Source organism: Gymnogyps californianus, chromosome 18, assembly GCF_018139145.2.
Source record: "Gymnogyps californianus isolate 813 chromosome 18, ASM1813914v2, whole genome shotgun sequence".
In the NCBI taxonomy this organism is placed as follows: domain Eukaryota; kingdom Metazoa; phylum Chordata; class Aves; order Accipitriformes; family Cathartidae; genus Gymnogyps; species Gymnogyps californianus.
The window spans coordinates 8,532,485-8,556,014 of record NC_059488.1 but is presented as its reverse complement, the minus strand read 5'-3'; the positions used below and the strand labels follow the sequence as shown (position 1 = coordinate 8,556,014).

General features: G+C 52.0%; 2 protein-coding genes across 2 annotated transcripts in view; one reads left to right on the top strand and one right to left on the bottom strand.

Annotated features, from left to right (window-relative positions):
• Positions 1-291: 291 nt before the first annotated feature.
• BRD3OS (BRD3 opposite strand) lies at positions 292-3,769 on the bottom strand. Its single transcript, XM_050907965.1, has one exon. It carries the CDS (start codon positions 3,176-3,178, stop codon positions 2,909-2,911), a length of 270 nt encoding a protein of 89 aa, XP_050763922.1. The 5' UTR covers positions 3,179-3,769; the 3' UTR covers positions 292-2,908.
• A 6,453-nt stretch (positions 3,770-10,222) lies between these two features.
• VAV2 (vav guanine nucleotide exchange factor 2) overlaps positions 10,223-23,530 on the top strand; it is a 150,689-nt gene continuing 137,381 nt past the window's right edge. Inside the window, 1 exon segment of the mRNA XM_050907813.1 lies at positions 10,223-10,459. Within this exon segment, the coding sequence (XP_050763770.1) occupies positions 10,256-10,459 (204 nt within the window). The 5' untranslated portion in view covers positions 10,223-10,255.

Here is a 23,530-nt window from a genome sequence, read left to right as displayed (position 1 = left end):
TCCAGAGGCTGTCCCCGTCCCCCAGTGCACCACTAAGACTTGACAAGGGCTGTTGGGCTTGGGAACCTGGAGGAGCCAGCCTTCACAGGTAAAGCGGTGTGACTTTGGAGAGAGGGGGTTACCCACAGCCCCACCACTAATGTAATTCCTAACTGGGAGGAACTACCTGTTTGCTGAGCTTTCCCTCTTCTGCCTGGGTGGGGACTGGGAGTGCTAATAGCTGTAATCCTCCCATGTGCCAAAGTGATTAATCTGCAGAAGAAAAACGGCTGCTCGCGATGATGCATTCAAATCATTTTAATGCACTTTATCAAAGAGGCTACAACAGCATTTTAAACGAGTGCATCAACACGACACAACGGGCTTACAGAAATGCTCACTCATAGCAGCCACTCCACGAGCCTGCTGTGACTAATAAGGGAACGCAGATCCGGAAATTAAGAGAGTCACGTTCAGAGAGAGATGGAAGAACAAGTCGCACTCCTCCTGGACTGTCATGTCCAGCCTCAATCCTGGAAGAATTTGTGCACATACTTAAGTTTTTATTCTTGTATAATCCAACTAACACTCTTCAAATAACTGAATTTTGGTTTACCAGCCACATAAACAAAAAGAGACCGATTATACCCAAAATAAATCAACTTTCTTACTGAAATAATAAAAAAAATCTCTGTGTGTTTGTTTTTCTATAAGAAAAGTAAAGAAAAGGAACAGCTGGTTTAGGGGATGTGCTGTTCCTTAAACTCCCAGAGTTCGCGTGCTCCCCTGGGCTGCTGGAAAGGCCCTGAGCCCACCTCTCCTGCCTCTCCAGGTCGCTTCCACCCGCCGTTTCCAGGGCAGCTCTCAGCCCAGCCTCCTGCGCGCCTGTATAAATAATCACCGGTTCGCTCAGCTCAGACCTGGAGCCCTGGGTGGGTCACGCATCCCAGGCAATGCCCTACCTCGAACAGCACGCTCAGTACAGGAGCACCGCTGCCGGCAGCTTCCCGACTCTCGCTAGTTCTGGGAATCTTGTTGAATGCTTTTTCTCCAGTTGAAAAACATTTATTGACCAAAATATTTCTCAGCCAGAGCTCGTCCTGGCAAGATCAAGAGGACTATGCAAGCGTGCAGAGCAACGCGCAGGTCTGCGAAGCGCTGAGGTCCATCAGCAGGTTTAGTTTCACGAGCACACACGTAAGGTACCAAACATCAACGCATGCATAAATAGTACTTTAAAAAAAATGAGCTGCCTGTGGTTTGCAGTGCGTACATGTGCTACAGATCAGGGCTGAGTACAGCAAACCTCCACAATCTCACGTTACGACAGGTATGTTCTGCTCAGCGCATTGAGTTCAGCAAACTCGCGTGTGTGTTGTAGCATTTAACCCACGCGGGAGAGGTGGAAGAGATTCTTCACTGTATTAAAAAAATAAATAAAGTGCTTGATAAATGAACATGAGGTTTTAGATAAATATAAGTAATGACTGTGCCTAATTTTAGGCAGGTAAATAATCCATGCTGAAGTCAACACCAAATACTGATTTGCCTGAAGTTAAGCCTATACCTAAGCGCCGCTGGATTAGGCACATGGGGCTGCAGGAGGATGTCCTAGGCAGGACATAAAGGGAGTCTATGACTTAAGCCCAATGTTAGACTTTAATGCTGAACCCTGGGCACATAATTAGCACCCCTGGAAGCGGTACTGCTTTGTTTTCAATAAAGATTTAGGTGCTTGCTGGGTTGAGTTTCTCAGCTTGATCTTGCCTTGAGCAAGTTAGGGATTCAGCTCTAACGGAAACAGCCTGAAAGCAGTCTCTATTCCCAAGAAGTGCAATTGTAGGTTTTTTCCCCTCCTAAAATCCTTCAGTTAATTGAGACAAATACTCCCAGACACAACTTTTAAAATGCATGCACCAAATCTACTATCCAACCCGACTTAGAAGATAAACGCTTCCAAGCTACTGCATGCATTAAAACTTAAATGCAACGCAAACTTCAGTAGACCATTTCCTTCTGTAACCAGCCTCTGGGGGCAGGTATGTGCTGTGTAGGAGTTTGCTTACGTCCCTCAGCAGGAGATGTGTGTATTTACAGGAGCTTTCTTCCTGTTGCTTTCCTGAGCCTGTCCCTCCCTTTCAGGCGGTTCACCTGGTGATCCGTTCCTGAAGCGTGGGCTGGGAATCTAGCTGCGTGAAGGGGGTCGGCTCCACCAACTTCCGAAGTCCCGTCTGTTATTTCTGTAATACCGAACTGTGGCATCAGAGAGGGCCCTTTGCTTTGCACAGGATGAAACTGCAGTGCACCTTTCCTGCCAGGTGTTTTGAAGGCTCAGATTAAATTCTCCATACATTCCTTCCTTCCTCCCCCCCACAATACGTCACTTCGTTACCTGGTTGTAAGAGACCACTTCCAGGGCAGTAATTAAAGGGAGACAGGGCAAGCAGAACAAATAATGGCTGCGTAGTTTTGCAGATCACCTTCCTAAAAATCTTAGCCTCGATGGAAACGGATCTGTGCTCGCCTCTCTCCCACCAGCATTTGCAGAGCTTTGGCAATGGGTAAGGACGAGGAAGTAAAAGTGCCCGCTGGGGATGGTTCCCAAATGGCAGCGGGTGTTTCTCACGGTACACGAGCCACTTACAATCACCACATGGTCCAGCATGGACCCTGCCAAGATGCTAGGCAGCAAACACAGGCCCATGAATTCCCGAGCGAGACTGTTTTCGTTATACACACTCAATAACATGCAAAACCTGATGCTACCAACAGCAAACACAAACGTAAGTCTGACAGCCTTTCTGGCCTATCCTGTACACGCTGCTTTAGCCGCAGGTCTGTCGTAAGGATGGCGCAACGCCATCTCCCCCAGCTTGATACAAGTCTGGTTTGTCTCCACGTGTGGATTTCTGATGCAAAGCCACCGAAATTACATAATAGCACAAAACTTAGATTGCCCCGTGTCCCTGGAGACATCCAGCTTGTTTTTGTCCCGCACCAGGATGGCTTCATTGCCGTACTGCGAGTACCACATACTCCGACTCCGGCTCAGGTAAGTGTTGGGGGGGGCCGACTCCAGTTTCTGCTGCTGCTGCTGCCAGATGAGCAGAGAGGTGTCCCTGTACCGCAGCCGGGCGTAGCCCTCGGACAAGGCTTTTTCAGGCAGGGGCACCCTCCCATTCATCACTTTGTCAGTCATCTGCTCAGGGGTAGCTCCAAAGATGAGAGCTCCTTCCCGGCGGCTCCAAAATACACCCCGCTGCGTCGGTCCAGGTCGACTGCTGCTGCTTTGAGCTCAAGGGAGAACATCCCCAGGGGCACGGCTCTCGGGACCCACGAGCCGTTCGTCGCTGTAAGCGCCACTCAGGAGAGGGACTGGGGATACGAGCGCCCAAAAATCACAACGGGCAGCCTGGCCTTGCTTAAATAACAAGCCAGGACTTCCGAAAGCTTATCCAGTGGTGATGCCGCTACGTGTTTCATCTTGCGAAGGGACCACACGCACATGAGCTGCTTGTTGTTGAGAGTCCATGAAGCATCCCAACAGGCGCAAGCGGTGGCTCCACGGCGGTGGGCTTGCTCCGCAGCCGGGCAGGATGGGCTGAGCGGCTCTGGACGAGTTTTGCTTCCCTGAAGAATGGATCCCGAAGCCGTACGGCAGACCTAAGAGGTCAGACCTAAGAGGTCACCAGCGCCCAGGCCCATGCATGAACGCTCCACCTGTGCTTCACGCTGATGCCAGACTGATGGACGGGAGCTTAGCAAGTCACATACTCAGGGATGCAGGAGACGCTGCCTCCAGCCCTGGTTATGGTACCCGACCTGGGGTGCCCGTTGCCTCCTGACGGCACCGCTTCAGGGCTTCAACCTGGGGGGGCACGGCAAGCGTCACCCTAAGGCCTGGCAGTGGGGGTCCCTGCCCTGCGAGGGCCCCTTTCCCCGCACCACCGTGCCTCCCACCTCCCGCCCGCCCCCCAGAGCCCCCCTGACCCCTTCCACCAGCACCGCGCACCCCCCCCCCCCCCCCCCCCGGGGACCTCCTGCACCCTCCTGCCCCTGCGCGCCCGCCGTGGGCCACCCCGCACCCCTACGTCCCCCCCCCCCAGGGCTCCCCGCACCCCCCGGCCCGTGCCCCCGGCCCCACCGTGCCTGCGCTGCCCGGCCCGGCCCGGCCCGGCCCGGCCCCGGCGCCGCTCGGCGGAGCAGCCGCGGAGCCGCCTCCCGAGCGCATCACGGCGGGAGGAGCCAGAGCCGCCGCCGGGGGGCCGCGGGCCTGGGCGGGCGGCAGCCGGGGGCACCGCGGGGGGGCTTCCCCAGCGGCGTGCGTGGGTCCGGGGTACGGCAGTGGAGCGACCCGAGTGGGGTGCGGGGGTCCGGGGTACGGCAGTGGAGCGACCCGAGTGGGGTGCGGGGGTCCAGGGTACGGCAGTGGAGTGACCCGAGTGGGGTGCGTGGGTCCAGGGCACGGCAGTGAGGCTCCCCACACTGGGTATGTGGGTCCCACGGGTGTCGGCACCCTCTGGGTGCACAGAGCGTTTTCAAGGGACACCCAGCCCTGCGTGTGCTGAGCCTGTAGCATCGTACATGGGAGCACGGGGGCTGAACTGGGGGAGCCTGCTGTTGCCCACCCCGTCCAGCACTGCCCTTGGGAGAGTGGCTCTCCTTGCTGCTGAAGGTACCGGGATGGGTCCCAGCCCTGGGATTCACAGCCAGGGCAGAGCGTGTTGCTGCCCAGTCTCCTTTCTGGTGGGTGACTGGTGTAGGAGCCGTTCATGCTGGGAGAGCGCGTGGTACCCTGTATACCCCTTCATTTTTCTCAGGCTCCCCAGTGACTGCCCGTCCGTGGGCTGAAGGCAGGTAAGGGACACCCTTATGTGTGCTGAGCCTTGTGCGACCCGTCGCTGTGACAGCCGCATGGGTACATCTATAGGGTGGACTGCGTGGAAAAGGAGCGTGACTGAGCAGCACCTCCTCTACCTCCGCTCATCATCACTGTCTGCTCCAACATGTTTCCTTAGCCCGGCTGTCCCCTGGCAAGCACAGTAAGAAATGTGTTTTGAAGAGAGCTGTGGGGCTTATTCTTTTTCTGATGATGCTAAATTTAAGCTCTCAATCTTCTTATCTCCTGTGAATGCAGCGCCATCTAATCTCCTGTTAAGGACCCGATACACTTATCTGTTGCAGAGCTAGTCCAGGCGCTGCTGCCGTTCCGCTCAGCCTCCATGGACACAAGACGCAGTGGTTCACTTCCGTCAGATAGAAGGCACGTTGCAATTCCCCGTTCCCAGAAGATTTAACCAACCACAAAGAAGAGGGAAGAAAGAAAAAAAAAGAAGAATGAATACACTGTTAAAATGTTTACTATCAGAAATGTCCTGACTTTGCCGCTTAATCTGCCTCCTGCTAGCACGGAGGAGCCAGCCCAGGCCCCACCTTGTGGAAGCTGCAGAACAAAATGCAAAATCGTTTAGTGGAACCAGATTTAGTTTTTTGGCACGGGTGAGGTGGCTTGGTCTTCACTGAAAAATTACCGGTTCTGTTCTCATCAAACTCAGAGCGTAGCAGAAGCAGCCGGTAAGCGGAGTGGTTATGTTGCCAAGATAAGGCAAGAAGAAGGACTGGAAACTGCAGACCTTGGAAAGCCAACAACTGTCTCTGACTGTCCACTTGACCCTTCGCCGTGAGTCCCCAAGACGCCTGCCAACAGGACCCTTCCCAAATAAACCTTGGAAGCAGCAGCAGTGGTACGGATCAGGTGAAACCCCGGTGCTGCCCGGCCAATGGTTAGTTCCTTTCCTCCTTCCTCCAAGCAAATCTCCGTGTCTGCTTTACTTTCCTCGCAAGCTGCCTCGGGCCTTACCTCTGCTGTAAGACACGGCTGCAGTACGGGGCTGGGCTGGGGGATTTGTCCCTTTCTCAGCTCCTTAGGACTGCGGTACGCTTTGGGTCTGTTTGATTTTGATGGGAAAGCTGTTGGGGTTGGACTCCGGTGAAGGGAGGCTGGTTAGTGAGGCAGTCCGGGCAGTGCGATGATGGTGTTGGGAAGAGGGTGTTACTTGGATTCAGGACAGCTGGGGCATCGCGGGCCCCATAAACGAGACTCTTCCACAGAGAAATGCCCAGGGAAGTGCCGGCTCTGCCTGTTTGGTACCCGGGTTGAGAGCCCTTTTCCAGTGCAGTTGCACTCTCAGGCATTACCTTTTTCCAGGTTAAACAAAGAATATCTATGGCTGACTGCTCCTGTTGCACCAGTATGAGAATCCAGTTCATCTCTCCTGCCAGCATCGAGCTGCGCCAGGTTAATTTTCCTGCTCTCCCTTTACACTGCAGCAGGCAGTAACCTACATTCCCGGCTCTGAGAGGCAGCGTGCCTGGGGGTAGGGGAGAAGACGCGAGCTCTCCTGGCAGGAGTGCAGGGCCGTTAGCGGGAGGATAATTGCAATGCCTATTCCAGGGTACAATTTGTCTGGGCAGGTAGATCAGGTGTTTACAGCAGCAGATGAGCCAGACAGAGAATTATTGTCTGTACGCAGTGAACGTTAGTAGTTTAATATGGCAGCACTTCAATAGTTGTGTGATCTGTCCCTCACTGATGATTGAGTGAGAGCTGCTGTGGAGCAGTGTGTTTGCCGAGTTGTGACTTGCACAGGTTTCCTAAAATAGTTGGTGAAAGGAGATCACAAAATCTAAGGGGGTGATGTAAATGGCACGTAGGCTTCCCCAGGGAGCTGCTGACAGCTGCTGGTGGGGCCCGAGCTCTGCTGTGACAGCAGCCGTGACCGCTCCTGCTCTGGGGACCCTGGCTCCAGCTGAAGGCAGATGTCCGCGGGGCTGCTGGCAGCCAGCAGCGGGTTTGGGACAGGCTGGTGCACGCTTGGTCTAATCCAGAAGGTGGCAATGGCAATCCATAGACACTGGCTGGCTTGGAAATGGGGATTTCTTGGCGGTATGGCCCTTGTATTTAAGGGATATTTTCAGATGGCTGCTCCAAAGAGGCAGCGCGGTGGCTGCTTCTCTGCATGTGCTGACCAGGGAGTCAGCTCTTCTCCCAGGAGCAATACCAAACATTACCAAATGTGGCCATTTCCCAGGTATGTTTTGGTTGATTTGTAAGGTACGATCTCCTTGCACATGTTTATGCATTTGAGTTTCCTTCCTTCCTTCCTTCCTTCCTTCCCGCCTCCCTCCTTCTTTCTTTCTTTCTCTCTTTCTTTCTTTTCTCTCTTCTTTTCTCTTTCTTTTCTTTTCCTTTCCTTTCCTTTTCTTTTCTTTTCTTTTCTTTTCTTTTCTTTTCTTTTCTTTTCTTTTCTTTTCTTTTCTTTCTTTTCTTTTCTTTTCTTTTCTTTTCTTTTCTTTTCCTTTTCTTTTCTTTTCTTTTTTCTTTTCTTTTCTTTTCTTTTTCTTTTCTTTTCTTTTCTTTTCTTTTCTTTTCTTTTCTTTTCGACTAGTTTTGGCTATTCCATGCTGGACTGTGATGTTCCAAAGCAGCTCTGTTACGTTCCCAAACAGCCACTGCTTCACCACTCATGTACCCCCTCACACCCCTTCTGCAACGGGACCCAGGCTGCAGTGGCTGCCTGCCAATCTCCTTGTATCTAGCAACTGAGACATTTTGGGATGAAAAAGCATAACGTTCCTTCTGTTATTGTCTTTCTAGTGCATTCAGTCACCTCTGAGGCTTCTCTCATGCAAGAAAGTAATAAAAGCACATACAGTGAAGCCCGTCAGCAGAGAGGAGAAGCTCCACGCTCGGTCCCCAGCAGAGGGTAGTGTCAGCCTCTGCGTGTGGCTCAGCAGCCTCAGCCCTGGCAGGCTGTCCTGCCCTGGCTGTCATTCCCAGCAGTGCCAAGGGGCAGGAGAGGGGAGCACCAGCTTTAGCACAAAATTCAACCTCTTTCATTTGTGCAAGCTCCCTTTTAGCTTTAGGTACATCCTGAAAGCAGTGTCTAGGTCCTCTCCATGTACCCCGTCCTGTTGCAGGACATTTGTATAATCTGCAACTTGCAGCCCACTAGCGTGTGCGCTGGATACATGCTCTTCACTGAGCCTTGTCTTACAGGTTTTGGGTTTTTTTTCTGCTATCAAAAATACCTCTGCCATCAGCCGTTTTGATTGTTGCGGAGGTAGGTGAGAAGCGTACTTGCTTCAACACCTCCCACACAGAGGCTGGCTTTGCAGCTGCAGTGATTGTTCCTAAGTGTCCAGGGGCCAAGTACGCTTTTTATTACGCAGTAAAAAAGCCAGGCTGTAGCTAGCAGCTTTAATTATACACGTATAATAAACTCCTCTGTTGTCCTCTACCTACAGACCTGACCTCACAAGGCAGACTAGTACAGAGTCAACCAAAATTATCCCTGGCAGGACTTCACTCCTTTCAGTAGCCTTGTGATTCCTGCCCGGTGGGTGCTGTTGGAGACCTAGCGGGAGACCAGAAAGAAAAACTTCATGAAGAACTAAAAGAATGAGAAAGTTATTCTGAGAAATCACCTCCGCAGGGTATGGGGAACTGTGGACTGAAACCAGCGTGCTCCTGAATACACCCAGGGCAGGCTGTAGCTCGGATTGTGAGGCTGGAGCATATGGATGCTGCTCCCTCTCGGATCATACTACACTTACCCTGCCCTGCCAGAGGAGCAGCGGGCATTGCACGCAGCCGGACCCGAAACAGATTGAGTGCCAGCACATCAGGCTAAACGAAGTGCCACCTTAAAAAAAAAAAAAAAAAAAAAGCCTACCAAACTTTCCTTGGAATATTAAACAATTGTTTTTCATTCTTTGGAGGGATCCTCTTTCCTACATTGGAAATGAAGGATCATGCCAGTAGAGTCGCTCTTTCTTCTTTATCTCCACTTGGCTACATTTGGAAGAGATTAGCGTTGCATTTGTTTGACATCCAGGTTAATAGCTTCCCTTCGTCCCAGTCTCGGCTTCCGGTTTTGGCTATCTGGAAAGCCAGGCTGGAAATTAATCGACAAACTCTGGGGAGAGGATCTCGGAAGAAAACTCAGAACAGATTTGAAAAGAGGCTGTTCTAAACTGTGCTGATTTGGACGGAAGCCACCAGTGAAAATTAGAGATTTTTCAAGAGTTTGCTGCCAAGGAGTTAATGGCTGAGAGTTGAGGTTTTTAATAAATACACTGGTAATTAATTATAGGAGTTGTCTTCATGTTTGAAACTCGAGGAATACGAGAGCTTGTTTGGGTTAAACATCTCCCCTGCAGTATTTGCAACCCAAACATGAGATTAAGAGGGGGAGAGCACGGTCAGACAAAGCATGGTCTTGTGCGAGAGGGCAGAGGGAGGGTGAGGAGCCCTGGGTCGGGTCCTGCCTCTGCCCCCGGCGAGCTGGGGCCGTGCGTGTGCAGGGGCGGCGGGGAGCATGGGGGTCCCCGGGGGGGGGGGGGGGGGGGGGGGGGGGGGGGGGGGGGGGGGGGGGACACGGACACGGACACGGGGGACCCCGGCTGCAAAGTGGGGATGGCAGCTCTGCCTCCCCGAGCCGGCGGGTAGAGTGAAGCAGCACGGCGGCTCGGCGCGCTTTCCCCGGAATAGGGAGCGAAGCAGCAGCGGCGGGAGGGAGCGAGGGGGGATACAAAAAGGGAAAAAATAAAAAAAAAAAAAAAAAAAAAAAAAAAGGAAAAAAAAAATTAATTGGGAAAAGAGCCAAGGCGGCGTGGAGCGCACCCCGCCCCCTGCTCCCAGCCGCGGCCCGGGGCCGCGCCGAGCCCGGGCTCCCGCAGACAAAGGGGCGGCGGGGGCGGACCGGGAGCTCCTCCCGCCTGCCCGGGGCGGGGGGAGAAAACTCACACCCGCGGCGGCAGCGGCGGCATCGGCATCCCCGGCGCCAGCATCCCCAGCAGCGCAGGTGGGGCCCCTCGGCGGCAAGTTTTCCTCGGGGCAGGGGGACGAAGTTACGCGGGGGCGGCCCCGCCGTGCCCGGTTGTCCCCCTTCCAACCCCCGCTTTGTTCCCGGGAGGATGCGGCGCGCCTAGCCCCGGCCGAGGCGGTGGGGCCGCAGCGGGGGCAAGGGCAGCCCTCCGCCGGAAAACTCCGCGCCGCCCCCCTTCCTCCTCCTCCTCCTTCCTCCTCCGCAGAGCCCCGGCGCGGAGCGATGCTTCCCCGGGCGGCGGGCGGCGATGGAGCGGGGCGGTAGCGCGGAGCCGCGGTGCAGAGCAGCCCCTTGGGCAGCCGCCCGCTGCCCCTGAGCGGCGGCGAGGAGGAGGAGGAGGAAGGCCGGGTGTGTGAGCGGGGCGGCGGCCCCGTCGGACCGCGGCCATGGAGGAGTGGCGGCAGTGCGGCCGCTGGCTCATCGACTGCAAAGTTTTGCCCCCCAACCACCGGGTGGTCTGGCCCTCGGCGGTGGTCTTCGACCTGGCGCAGGCGCTGCGGGATGGGGTGCTGCTCTGCCAGCTGCTCCACAACCTCTCCCCCGGCTCCATCGACCTCAAGGACATCAACTTCAGGCCCCAGATGTCCCAGGTAGGAGAGGATGCATGCGTGGGTGGGTGGGTGAGGGACCCCCACGAGCACGCCCTCCCCTGGATGCGGGGGTTGCTCTCGCAAAACTTGGTGGGATGCGTGAATGCGAGCGGGTTTGGGGAGGGGGTGCGTGGGAGACCGTCTGCTTCGGCCCCCCAACTGCCCTTCAGGCCCGCCCCCCGGTCTTTAGCTCCCGGGTTTCTCGCCGGTCGTGCCCCGGCAGGCTCAGCCCCGGCGACCGGGGGCAGCGCCGGTGGGAACCCGTGCTCCGGGGCGGAGAAAAAACACCCCGGGAAAGAGGGAAACATCCCCCCTTCTGTTTACAGTCATCGCGAAACAAAAGCAAATAATACGGCTAAGAGGAGATGAGATTACTCCGGGTTTTTCAACGAGGCACTAGTTCGGCTTTGATGTGCTGGAGGAGCAGCCGGTCCTGGGAGGGGACTGGCCTTGAGGACAAAACTTTGGCCGGGAAGATTAAAAGCAAAATAAGCAAATAAATAAGTAAATAAATACCCCAAAAAACAAACCCTGGTGCTCTGTAAGCCTGTCCCAAGCCCGGCTGGGCAGGCAGCGCGGCCATGCGGTGCCCGTCCCGTTCCCCCCCCCCCCCCCCCCCCCGCCCCGGGCCGGGGCTGCCGGTGCCGCAGCTGCGGCGGGGCGCTGGGTGACTCGGGGCTCGGTTCAGCGACCCCAGCTGCGGTCCGGCTCCCCCGCCTGCACAGCTCTCGTCGTGGCTTTCAGGTCTGGGAACTTTCAAGCTTTAGGGCTCCTTCCTTGGAAGTGTTTGCAGTTTCTGGCTGTTTTGGTGGAAACAGGCTTAAACAAATGGGAGGAGAAAAAAAAAATCATCAGCTCTGGTTGTTTTGGGTTTAAATGTTCCGCTTATGTTTTTGCAAGCTGAGCTGCATGCTATTTGCATGGGAATCGGGAAGTGAAATCAATTAGAACCAAATGAAATGGGGTACTTTGTCCTCCCTACCCGGCAGCCCCTGTGTTGACAAGTGGGCAGTAAACTGCTCTCTTATTTTTGAACAACAACAGGTTTTATTGGTAAAAGGGAAAGGAAATTTCCTGGTAGCGAGGGTATGCGAGACTCTGTTTAACTTTATTGAAGCATTCAAAGATAAATAATGTATAATGTTAACATGAGTTCTGGCTATGTGCTGTGCAAGCATGCTGCTTATCCGGCAAGTGCCTTTCCCTTCTTCCGCCAGAGTTTTGTTCCAGGGCAATGGTGTTTTTTTGTCTGTTCGGCCTCCTCACCCAGCAAGACGTAACCCTGTGTGCTGGGGGGAGCTGCCGTGGTTGAGGACAGCCGGTAGCCGTGAGCTCCCCTGCGAGACGTTCAGGCCCAAAACTTGGAGCCGCGCTTTGGGGAGTGAAGCGTGTTTTGCTGTGTTCACGTGAACGCGAGGATGTTGCTGCTTGCTTGCAGAGTCAGAGACCTTGATCCTGCAGAGCACTGGGGCGGGAAGCCCCAGCCGTATGGTGAAAACCAGCCTGTGTCAGCTCTCGTGTTGGCGTGTGAGACCGGCTGGCGCAGAGTAAATAACAACGCGTACTGATGCCTCTTTCCAGGGTGGAACAATGCTGTGAGATTTCCTCTTCGCTTTCCAGGCTATAAACTGATGAAACTGTCTTCGTACAAACTGATGTTTCCAAATATAAACAGTCACGCTGGAGCTGTAGATGTGCGGGGACTAGTGCTTTCTTAGAACACACTGAGAATGGCATACTATGCTTTTTTTTTTTCTTTTAAGGAAATATTATTGAACCGAAATTAGGTTTGCAGGGCTATATTTGCCCTGTGGGGAATTCAGAAGGGGTTTAAAAATGGTAGCTGCAATCTAGGGAAGATCCCGGTGGTAGTTTGGAAAGGAGGCTCTCGCTGCCCTTGCTGAGGCCAGTGTTGCTTGTTGGAGGTGAGAGTTTACAGCCCAGCCGTCCTTAATGAAATTGCTTTCTGCCTACCCCACCTGGCTGCTTTCCTGGCTTTAAGAGGAGTGCGAAGGGAACTGGCTGAATGGGTTGGCTTTGGTGGTCACCTCTGCAAGGACCTGGTCGTCGGAGCGGACCAGCACAGCCTGGCCAAAGCTGAGCCCCCCGGGATGCGCAGAGCCATCGCCTAGTGTGGCAGGGGATGCTACGGCGAGGCTCAGCTGATGCTTGTCCTCAGCCAGGATGAGGCCCAAATCAACCTGGATTTGAGTCTTTATACTTGCTCTTACGTATGTGGTGTTTCTCTGGCAGTTCCTGAGTTTGGGAATCTGGCTTCTCCCCCAGGGTAGCTAAAGACAGGAGGCATCTTGCTGCTCTTTACCTTCTGTGCATCCGCAGCGCTGGCAGCCCAGGGAGGAGAGAGGAAGGGGGTCTGAGCCCAGCCGGGGTGGGGACAAACGTCCCTGCAGTGCCTCAGCCCCACTGCAGCTATCGGTGAGCAGTTTAGTCTCTCTGGGCCAAATTTCAGAAGAAGAGTGTAGGAACTCATCTTTGTCACAGAGCTGTGATGTGTTCAGACATGGGGGTAGGGATGTGCAAGACAGAGTGTGCCTAGAAACTTCAGAGGTTGTTTTTGATGATAAAGGCACATTTTGTCTGACTGGCTGGGCTGGCTAACCAGCTGTCTGCCTTACTACAGAGATTTTTTTTTTTTTTTTTCATTAACCAGTCAAAATGCCAGGGGACAAGACACTTGTGCTAGACTTGAAACACCCAGTAATATTCTGTCATCCACCTTTCTCAGTGAATTAAATGGGGTTGTGCAGGTGTGTAATGAGAAACAGATTTTTGCCCGAGGTGAGCGTCGTTTCAAAGGCCAGAGGTGAAATCACATCTCTCTGCAAAGAAATGCTTTAAGATCCAGACACTGTTATGTGTGTGTTTGGTGGTTTGTTTGGTTTTTTTTTTTTTTTAATCCCCTTCCATGCTGATTTGTTTTTACTTGCAGCCGTTGAAGGTGTGCTGTGTGGTGAGGTTAGAGCATCGGGACCTGTTTGCAGCACAGCGAGGCCAGCCATGGGTGAGGCTGCAGGGACTTGTGCTCCCTGTTGTTGAGAGATGAACTGGTGTCCTCATCCTCCTAAAACCTTCCCGTGCTTGTTCAGTGGGGAAACCAGGCTGGTGAAATGGCCAGGCTGGCCACACTGCAGTAGTTTACCACTTGAAGTTTAAATAAATAATTAGAGTAAAATCACCTCGTTAGGTTGCAATCTCAAGTTTGCTTTATTTTCATGCTCAGTTCCAGAGACCCGAGTCCGTTGCTTGGTGGTGCCTGGCAGGATGGGGTGACCCAAAGCTGCTGAACCTCCACAGAGACTAACAGGAAAAAAAGTCTTAAAGTCCAGCTCTCTTCTGAAAGTCAGTGAATGTGAGGCCAGTTTTGATAAGCCTGGAGTAAAACTTCATTTCTGCTAATTGCTTTTGCTGTAGAGGCCGTTTCTGGAGAGGTGGGAAGTGGGATGAGTGTGCTTGCCCTCGGTACTTATTGATCATTATGTCTATTACCGTGATTGGATTTTGGGGGGTGTAATTCAAGCTGGTTTGCCAGCCAGCTGTGAGTGTGTGACGCAAAGGACATCTTTATTTGCAAATGGGAGCAGATGTAGCACCCCTCAGGCTTGCAGTCCCTGTCCCCTGTGCACAACTCTCAGTACAGCATCCCTGCGCAGAGCCGCTTCTCTCCCCGTTCCCCTGTCGCTGGCACTAATTTCCAGGCCTCTGGCACTGTGTGGTACAGCTGCTCTTGCATCCCGAGCTCCTTTTGTGAGTAAGATGGAGATCTCTGAGCTTTGGATTTTCGTCGATAATTAGGTTTGAATCATAATTTTGTTAAGTCTCTGGTCAAATACAAATTAAATGACTCTTCACTTGTGTTTCAACGTGGTGAGGCGTAAAAAAATATGTGCAATAAAAAATTGCACATTTGGGTGAGGTTGATATTTGGTGGTGTGGGGTTTGGTCTTTTTTTAAATTTTTTGTTTGTTTGTTTTGCATTTGCCTTAGATAAAATTAATCCTTCCTGACAGGGACTTGGATGTGTACCGATATTGGTAGGGAAGCTCAGGCGAGCCGTGCTGCCTGCTGCTCCCCGCTCGGGCAGTGCGCTTTGTGCAGGCAGATCTCTGGGCAGAGACCTCATGAAGGCTGGATCAGCTGTGCCGGACACCTTTGCAGGTGGGGGGTTGATCAGGAATTATCCCTGAAGATGGAAGACTGGAAGACCTGGGAGCTGCTCACAGTGTGCCAGGTCACTGTCCTTTCTCTGGTGGCTTGCCAGCACCCTGGTTTAATTCCCTTGGTGTCTAGCAGACCTGGTTCAATCTCTTGGCACTTGTGGTGATGCCGTGGAGGGCTATATGGAAATGTACGCCTCTTGGCAAAGCGTTTGTGTCGCAGGTGCCTGAGAAGCAGCGAGGGAAAGCAAGCAAGCAAGGTGCTGCAGGGGCTGACACCATCACCCGGCGCATCCGAGGGGTCTCAGCCTGCGCTCTGCCCTCCAGCCCTGCTCCGGGAGCGTTTCTGCTCCTGAATCTCTGCACCTGAAGGAAATGTGGGTTCCTTCAAGGGAGAACAACTAAGAAAAAAAGCAATAACCCCCAAACTCCTGCCCCATCTTCCCATTGCCCCCGTCTTGGCAGTCTGCGCACGCTGTTGCAAGTGTTACCTGCCGCAACGTTGACATTTCTCCATATATTAAGACGGATGGAAATGGGTACCTATGCCAAAGCAGTTGTACACTTCTAGGGCTTGATCATGCAATTGTTTTAATGTGAGGACTCCCGTTGATACCGTGTTGCATTCACCCTTCCTTTAAGGTTGTCCTGGACACTGCTAAATACCTTCTTTTTCCTGCTTCCAGATCTCCTGGATACTTGAAATGAAGCAGCCATGTATTTAATGCGTGCATTTGTGTGTGCACCAACTTTAAGTTAGCAGTAATGGTCAGCTCATTAAGGATTCTTATTTTGAAGCATATTGACATCTCTCTAGAGATAATCCATCTCGGTCTGCAGCGCCTGGAGGTTTTATTAGGGCTCTTGAGACTGATGAGACACAGCAAATGTAATTGGTGTGATGACTTGGCTACACACAGCTCTGTTTTGCTCTTATTAAGGAACCACGCAGACAACTGATGTCCCACGGTGGATGGGTGTAACGCCCTACACCTGACTGAACTGTCAGATGGCTTCATGGCTGCTGGTTTTTTTCTGGAGGATGGCAATAATTTGGTATCAAAGTCCTGTTTATTGATGATGTAGGCACTCATTTGCCGTGACAACTGGGAGCAGGTGGTTTGTAGTGACTGCTTCCCCCAGGTATCTGGGAGATGAAGGCACGTTGGCGTATTTGGTACCAGTAATTATTCACAAGGCTCTGGGATTTTTAACATGCCACTTGAAGGTTTTATAGCTACAATGCTTGTAATTACTTCCATATGTCATGATAGTAGTTAAATATAATTCAGTATTATCAGAGCTGACTGGGTAGATGGGTTGTTTGAGCATGGTCTGTATAGCTACTCTCTGATTTACCCTGCTCAGGTCCTCTGGCTTTTTATTTACTCTCTGCTTCTTGAAATTGAGTTCTGTTCCAAAAAAGGCTATAAAAAATGGCCTCATTACATATCACTGTTTACTGTGTCTCAGTGACTTCCCGTTCGGATGTGCTGAGCTTTACAAAGGGAAAAAAGGTGCTCTGTCTTGTACGGCCGAACTCGTGAGCTCCTTGCAAATAGGAACCGATTGCAGTCTTTCTTCCCAGCCCCGCTTCATGCTTCCTGCATGTCAAATAGCACCTTAAAACCTTGTGTTAGCTAGAGGTGTAGTACCCTCTTTTTAGCTGTTTGGCGAGGTTGCAAGATATAACTGAACCTGCAGCTGAAGGGTCATATGTATTCTGTTGGGGCAGAAGAAGGCGGAAAGTGTTAGATGGATCCTGCTGGCTGTGCCAAGAAGCATGAAAAGCATTGAAAACTTTTTTTTTCCGCCCTTGAATGACTGATGAGAGTTAAATACCTGCGTTAAATACCTAGCAGGAGCAGACTCTTGAATGAATAGGTGCCTTTAAAACCACAAAGCCAAAAAAACAGTCAATTTGGTCGCTTTTCAAGTCGGGACCAGTCTTGGAAGCTGCCTTCTATCTCAACAGCATGTTGATGAGCTGTGAAAAATGCTTGGCTTGTCCCTCCTTCTTGGTGGCGTTCCTTTGTGCTGGGTGTATCGCCAAGAAAACGGGGTACCTTGTTGCTTGGTCTGTCCACGGAGAGACAGGCAATTTTTTGGCAATGGCACTCGTGATGCTGAACTCCTGTGGCTGTGTTTGAGTGACGCTGTTGGGTGAGGAATTAGGGCAGCAGAAATTTAGGCTAGATCAAGCAAGATGTGTGCCGAGGATGTGGTTATATCGAAGGGTTGAGCATCACCTTCTCGCTCGTGCCCAGCGAGATGGTGCTGACCATCACCCTGTGTTGTGGCTCGTGAGTGTGGGAGCCCCTGGCTGGTGCTGCAGACCCTTTGCTTTCTTCAGCTCATCCGGAGCCAGAAGGGACCTGATTTTTGGCACTGACAGAAATGTTGCTTCAGACTGACCCGAGGGCAAATTTTTGATCAGCTGCTTTGTCCCTTCTTAAAGAGACAAACCTCTTTTTCCAGCATTTGAGCTTTTTCCCTTCTCCATTTGACTCTCCCCTAAGCCTGTGTTTAGTAGTATCTCAAATATGCTCATCCCACATGTCCCACCATCTCGGGCTGGGGCTGCTGGGGTGCTCTGGGCAGAGCTGGGGTGGGAGCACCAGGATCCTATTGATTTAGGGCACAGTGTAAATGAGGGGGTGGAGGGCTTACTGCACATGTAAGGTGTGTGTGTTGGGGTGGAGAGGATTAATGTGGAGGGATGGTGGAGGTGGGTAAGTACAGTGAGCTTGGCAACACCTCTGGGAAGTGAAGACTGTCTCTGCTTTGATTTTTTTTTTAAAGCATGGATCTACCTTCTTTGAGCTGCACAGCAGCTTTTTTTTTTTTTTTTTCCCCCCCCTCCCCTTCCTCATGCTACCTTTGACATCAGTTGGATCCCTTGCACTCTCAGCAATCTTAAAATGGTCCCCATGGCTGCTCTCCCAGCAGTCAGCACAGCTTCCCGGATCTCTGATCCCACCCAAAGACGTGCTCGGTGCCCCATCAGGGCGACCCGCTCTCGTGTTAATGCCGAGTCCATCTGTCTGCCCAGCTGTCCGTGCAGCATCCCGGGACCCGTGGGGCTCACCGATGCTGCTTCGGTGAGCGCTGGCCCCAGGCAAAGCCTGGTCTTGTCCCTGCTGCCAGCCTGCAGTGAGTCACCCCCGGCTCTCCTGTCGGTATGAGCCCGAGGGCTCTAATTTGGGCACGTCCTTGGGGTGACGCACGTTTTACTGTACAGCAGCCTCCCTGGTTCACTTGCCACCCCCGTTACGTGTCCTGGTTATTCTAAGCTGTGTGCCCTCCGATGCTCCTTTTACAAGGAGGGCGAAGGACCTTCTTTTTCAGGGCAACTATTAATTACAGTCTGCATTTGACAACTTCAGACTCGGCGTTAATGAAGTGACTTCTCCCAGTGTTCTATCTCCCCTTCAAGAAAAAGCCTGAAAAAAGGTCTGTTTCTAATAAAACTGACTTTGCCCCCCCCACACTGCCTTATGTTTTCTTTGGTTGCAGCTCAGGGCTGTGCTTCATCCAATGATACAACTCGCATGCAACCACTCCTTGCCCTCCACCCTCCGTGATGGCTCGGAGCCTCCCGTGTTTGCAGCGGAGGGGCAGGCAGGGCTGGGGCTCTCCTGCCTGGCCGCAGTTCCGTGCGGGTGGAGGTTGGCCAAACCAGCAAGCAAAGTACAGAGCTTCGTGTATAAGAAAACTGTGCTGCCTGAGTACCTGCTGGCCAGGTCTCTTGGATCTTGGGTTTATCAGTGACCTTGCAACTGCTGAGCCCTGGGATTGTGATTTGCTTATTCTCAGTACGTGGGCATTTTGTACTGCTGGTGCTTCTGGGAGTATTTGAGTGGGATCCTGTTCTGGACTAGCTCAGCCCTGTTGAGTCCAGTCCATGTTAATGGAAATGTTTAGCTAAGATGCCCTAACCTGAAAGGTTTTCACAGAGGTACATCTATAACAGGTAATTGGACCATCCGAGTCCTCCCCTCTTGTGTCAGAATGTGTTCTTGCTCTAGCAAAAGCCAGAAGGACTCCACCATAGAAAGAATTGGAAAAAATATGGGTGCAGATGGGTCAGGCTGCTAAACTGTGTGTAGGCTCAAAGTCCTGTTGCTCTGAAAAAAAAATCAGTTCTCAGGAGAAGTCACTGAAGAGTAGTAGTTTGGCCATCAAATTTCCCAGCCTGTCTAACAAGTCCTGCAGGAGAAGTTTTGGAACATCTCTGGTTTTAAGAGCCCTTTTCTTCTGAAGTCCCTGAAACAGTTGTTTCAACCTGATGCGAGGGCTGCAAGCCCTTCCCGTCACAGAACAAAGGACAAAGGATGCTGCCTAACCATTGTCTCTCTTCCGCCCAACGCGCCCGTTGCTTGAGTAGCAAGAGGTAATGTGAAATCTATTCTTCTTGTTTCATAACCCGTGGGCCTGCCCTGTCTGGACAGCAAGGATTCAGCTGGAAGGTCCTCCTTCGCCTCCTTGGAAAGCCACCAGCCTGAGTCATATCCTGACTCGCTCTGCTCGTTTGGCTCCTCGGTGGTGTGATCTAGTGAACTCCCCTGTCAGTAGACTCTGTAGCGTTGCCCGTGGTAGAGACTCCGTTGTAAGCCAGCTTTTATTTGCTTGCGATGCCGCTTGACTTCTCAGGATTGAATTTGCCAGACTTCCTGGACCTGGGGAGCATCTCCCGTCTTGCACAGTGCCCCGCACACCCTTGTCAGGAGCGGCGTTGGCTCCGTGTTCTCTCCCGGTCCGTGCTGACAGCTGACCGGGCGGTGAATCTGGTTCGGCAAAGGGAGATGCTGACGGCTGCCTTTGGATGTGATGAGAGTGGCGGTGGCGAGGTCGGGAGGGATTCGCGCCTCTCTGGGGTGTGCAGCCCTCTGTTTGGCAGCGAGCTTCGCGCCGTGCCCCGGCTCCATCGGGGACCGCAGTGTGGGGCAGCTGCCTGCGCTTGCCTGCATCGGGGCCTTAGCTCTGCCTGCAAACGAGCGGGGTTTGATAAACGGGGAGAGGGGGAAGGTTAAAAGGTTCCCATAGAGGAAATTTACTCTTTCTCTTCAAGCATACGCTTTAATACTGATGGAGGGGGGAGTAAATTGGCCCTTTTATAGCATTCATATCTTTTGTTGTGTTTTATAGTGGTTTACAGCTAAATGGAACATCTGGTATTTGAAAGGGGCTGACGAGGGAACAGAGGAGGCTTGTAGATCAAGAAGGGGAGGAGCGGGAGAAGTGATTTGTGTTTACTGCTGCAAACACAGAATTATCTGTGAAATCCGCTGAACTCATGTGCATGACGAAAGTATTCGGCCGCATGGAAAACAAACGTATGCCCAAGCTGTGAGCAGCCAGGAGCACGGCATCCCACGTGCTCGGCGACGAAGCTGGTGCAGCACGAGACCTGCGGATGGGACAAGCTCCACCGTCCCTGCGGGAAAGCCCCATGGCAGCACCTTGTGTAGGACCCATCGTCGTGTCCTTGCTGAGCACGCGTCCCCCGGACTGCTCTGAAGGGAGACATGCTGTATAAACTGTTTTTGCTTTGTAGGACAGGCTGTTTGGCTCCTTTGGGTTTATCAGGTACTTGGAGTGTTCCCAGTTGGGCTGGGAGCATCCGAGTTCGTGCAAGGATACAGGTTTTCCCTAAAGCAGAGCCCTGTTCCCGAGAGGTTGGGCTCATCTCTGTGGCAGAAGCAACAAGAATGGGAGATAGAAAGAGAGAGAGAGATGTAATGGGAGATTATAGATATAAATGAAATTATATTTTTTTAAGAGCTGGAGTGTGTTAAACACTGGAAATCCCAGGCTGAATGGCATGTCCCCAGGGCAGGAAATGTGTACAGCGTCGGGGGCAGGCTTGTGTGCATATGGAGGCCCTTTGTATTTATGGGAAGCACTTTCTCATGTGAGTGATCTTCTGAAAAAGTCACTGGTAAGCCTCAGAGAGGGGAGGAGACAAAAAAAAAAGGACAAATCTCATGTTAGCTGTGGGAGAATTGTGACTTTGAACAGAAAATAAAACAAAAACTTTTCTAGTAAACCCAGTGTGTTAATTTGAAGAGTTTTATGCTTCCCCCCCGCGCTTTACAGATCAACTTCTATGTCTCTTTTCTAACGCTGCCGCAGGGTTTTGGGCTCTTTCCTGGGAATTGCTGCTGGAGCAGCAGCTGCTCAGCACAGCATGGCTCCGGACTCAGCCCGCCGCCCTTGGGGCAGGCAAACTGGACGCAGGGCTTTCCTTCAGCGCCTCTTCTGTGAGTGGGTGCTTGCTCTGCACAATGAAACGGGGCTTTGTAACTGGTGATCTGGCACCAAACTAAGCGGTGTTGGGCAGAGCCCACAAGGTCTCGAGCAGGATGGCCACGGTGATCGCAGAGCTCTGGTTTTTGGGGGACTAAGCGTTATCACGATGCTGGTGGCAGCCTGCGGCTTCCAGCTCTCGGGTGATGCTTGCAGGACCAGCTGGGGTGTGTGCTCCTGCGGAGACATGCAGTCTTGCAGGCAGACACGTGTGTTTTAGTAAAACTGTGTCAGTTTTCAAGCATCAAAATGGACCTGAGAACTTTGTATTGCCAAGGGACTGGCAGCGTGGAGCCGGCCGGGATGGTGGCAAGCAGGCCAGGAGGAAGGCTGGGCGTGCGGTCTGCCTGCCCAGCTCTGGGCTCCCTCCAAAAGGGTGCATTTTTCGGCACGAAGTTGCAGGACATGAAACGTGGGTGTTGCTCTGAGGTTTGCCAACTTGCCCTGTCTGTGCCAGGCTGGTCTGTGCCGGGAGCTGATATTCCCAGGGAGGGATCCCTGCACCACCTGCCCCTGCTTATCTCTCCCAGTGACCGTGATTCACCGAGCATCTCACTGCGTAGGTCATCTTTTGTTTGTGAAACCAACTGGAGATGCAGGAGAATGTATTACTTCAGCACAAATATTTTTACGTAAAACTGGAATTTTTGGTGGGCCTTCTAAAATAATTAAAAAAAAAAATAAAATCTAGGATCTTGCCAAATGTGGATCATCCTGCCCTCTGCGTTTTCACATTAACGGTGATGAGGGCTGGGTGCTGGATAGCATTGCAGATCTGTTATCTAACTTTAACCCTTTCTTGTACATCAGTTGAGTTTTGACTTCTCCAGTGGCCAGGAGTAGGGAGGCTCATGCTGATGGAGCGAGGACACTTTCAAGGGGCTTCCCAGCTTTAATCACTGCTGCTTCCCACCTGCTTTGCCTGGCATCTTTCTGCGTGATGCCATCAGCGTCTCCCTGCTGAGAACTTAGTCTGAGATACGGCAAACTTTGGTCAAATGTCCTGAGCTATCAGCAGCAAAACCTGTTCCTTGCAACGTGAGCTGTGGCTGGGAGGCTGGTGAAGGAGGAGCGATGCAGCCACGATAAAGCAGCCCTGGCTGGGAAAGGCAAGCGAGGCTGTACAGAAGTTTTGCTCATCCCTTGCTGGAAGGCTTTACAGCCTCGGCGTGTTCAGGTGCACGTCGCCAAGCTTTACCCACATGGAGGAACACTTAAACTTTCTTTTTTTTTCTTAAGGGTGGCAAAGGTTAGAAGTAAATTTCCCTTGTATTGACAGCTCGGTTATCTCGGGAAGGATAATGAGGAAGCTTTAATGAAACTACTGTATCTGCTTGAGAGTGGGGTTTTTTTAGCCAGGTTGTCGCAAGAAGCATTTCTAATTAGAGAGAGATTTAATTCCAGATTTTTGTCATCCCCCCCTCCCTCTTAATTATATTTGCTAACGTGTTTAACAGCTTTCCCTTCAGAAAAGAACAATTTATTCAAAGGTCATAAATAGATTCTGGCATTAATTACTCCAGGAGCCACACTGGGCTACACTGGAGAAATCAACTCCGTGGGGAATGCTAAACCTTTCTCAGTTGGATTTATCTGTGGTTGAAATGACTTCGTTTGCACACACAGCCCAACAAAGACAGACACCTCCTCAAAAAAAAAAAAAGGTTATTGCATCCACATTTGTGCCCAAGTTTTTAAAACCCATGGGGATCTTGTAGCTAATTTCCCTGAGGTTTTTGGAACAAGCCTGTAAAATCACATTTTCTCCCTTGATCTCTCCGTCTTTGTTTTACAACATTTGGGGGTATTTTTATCAATTAGTTTTCGATCCCGTCATTGCTATTGATCATTTGGAGTGCCGCAATGGAGAAGCGGCTCTCTCTAGCTGCAGGGAGAGCAAAGCCCGGTCCGCCTTGCTGACCGTGCTGCTGCCGGGGACCACCGGCCGCCGTGGCAGGAGGAGGGGGCTGAGCCGTTCCCCTCGGTGCTGAACACCCCGCGACAAACCCTCAGCCTGGCGCCCAGATTAGGTTAATAGTTTTTGTAACCTCCAGATTTTGGAGCGGCTGTAACATCTGTTCCAAGTGATAATAAAGCAGTGCTGAGGGGGAATTAGCATACAGCTGCCAGGGTGGGTGAAAGTCTCTATAGAGAAAAAAAAAATGAATTTATTGATGGAAGATGAAGCCTCATTGCATTTTCATAGTTCCTGGTGATCTTGGCAGTGTGGGCAAAATCTGTTCCTTTGCAATGGGAAAGGACGGTGCTGTGATATGGGGCTCTGATGTACATTTAAGACTCGAGTGTCCTTTGTTTTATCATTTCAGCCCTCACCCAAAGCCAAGAGTACTTCTGCCTGCTTTGGGTTCTTTTTGAATATTTCTCTGGCACAGTTAAATCTGCCAGATGAGTCCTATTGCCTGGGTAGAGCTGGGCTCACTGTGTGGGGGTGAATATTTAATATCTGCTGGAAATAGCTCTGCTTTCCTGGATGGGGGATGCTCCGCACGCAGGATCCAGAGCCAAAGCATCTCACAGTGGGCTCTCGTGGTGTGGGATGGCTTGGCCCTGGTTTTTTAGGCTGCCA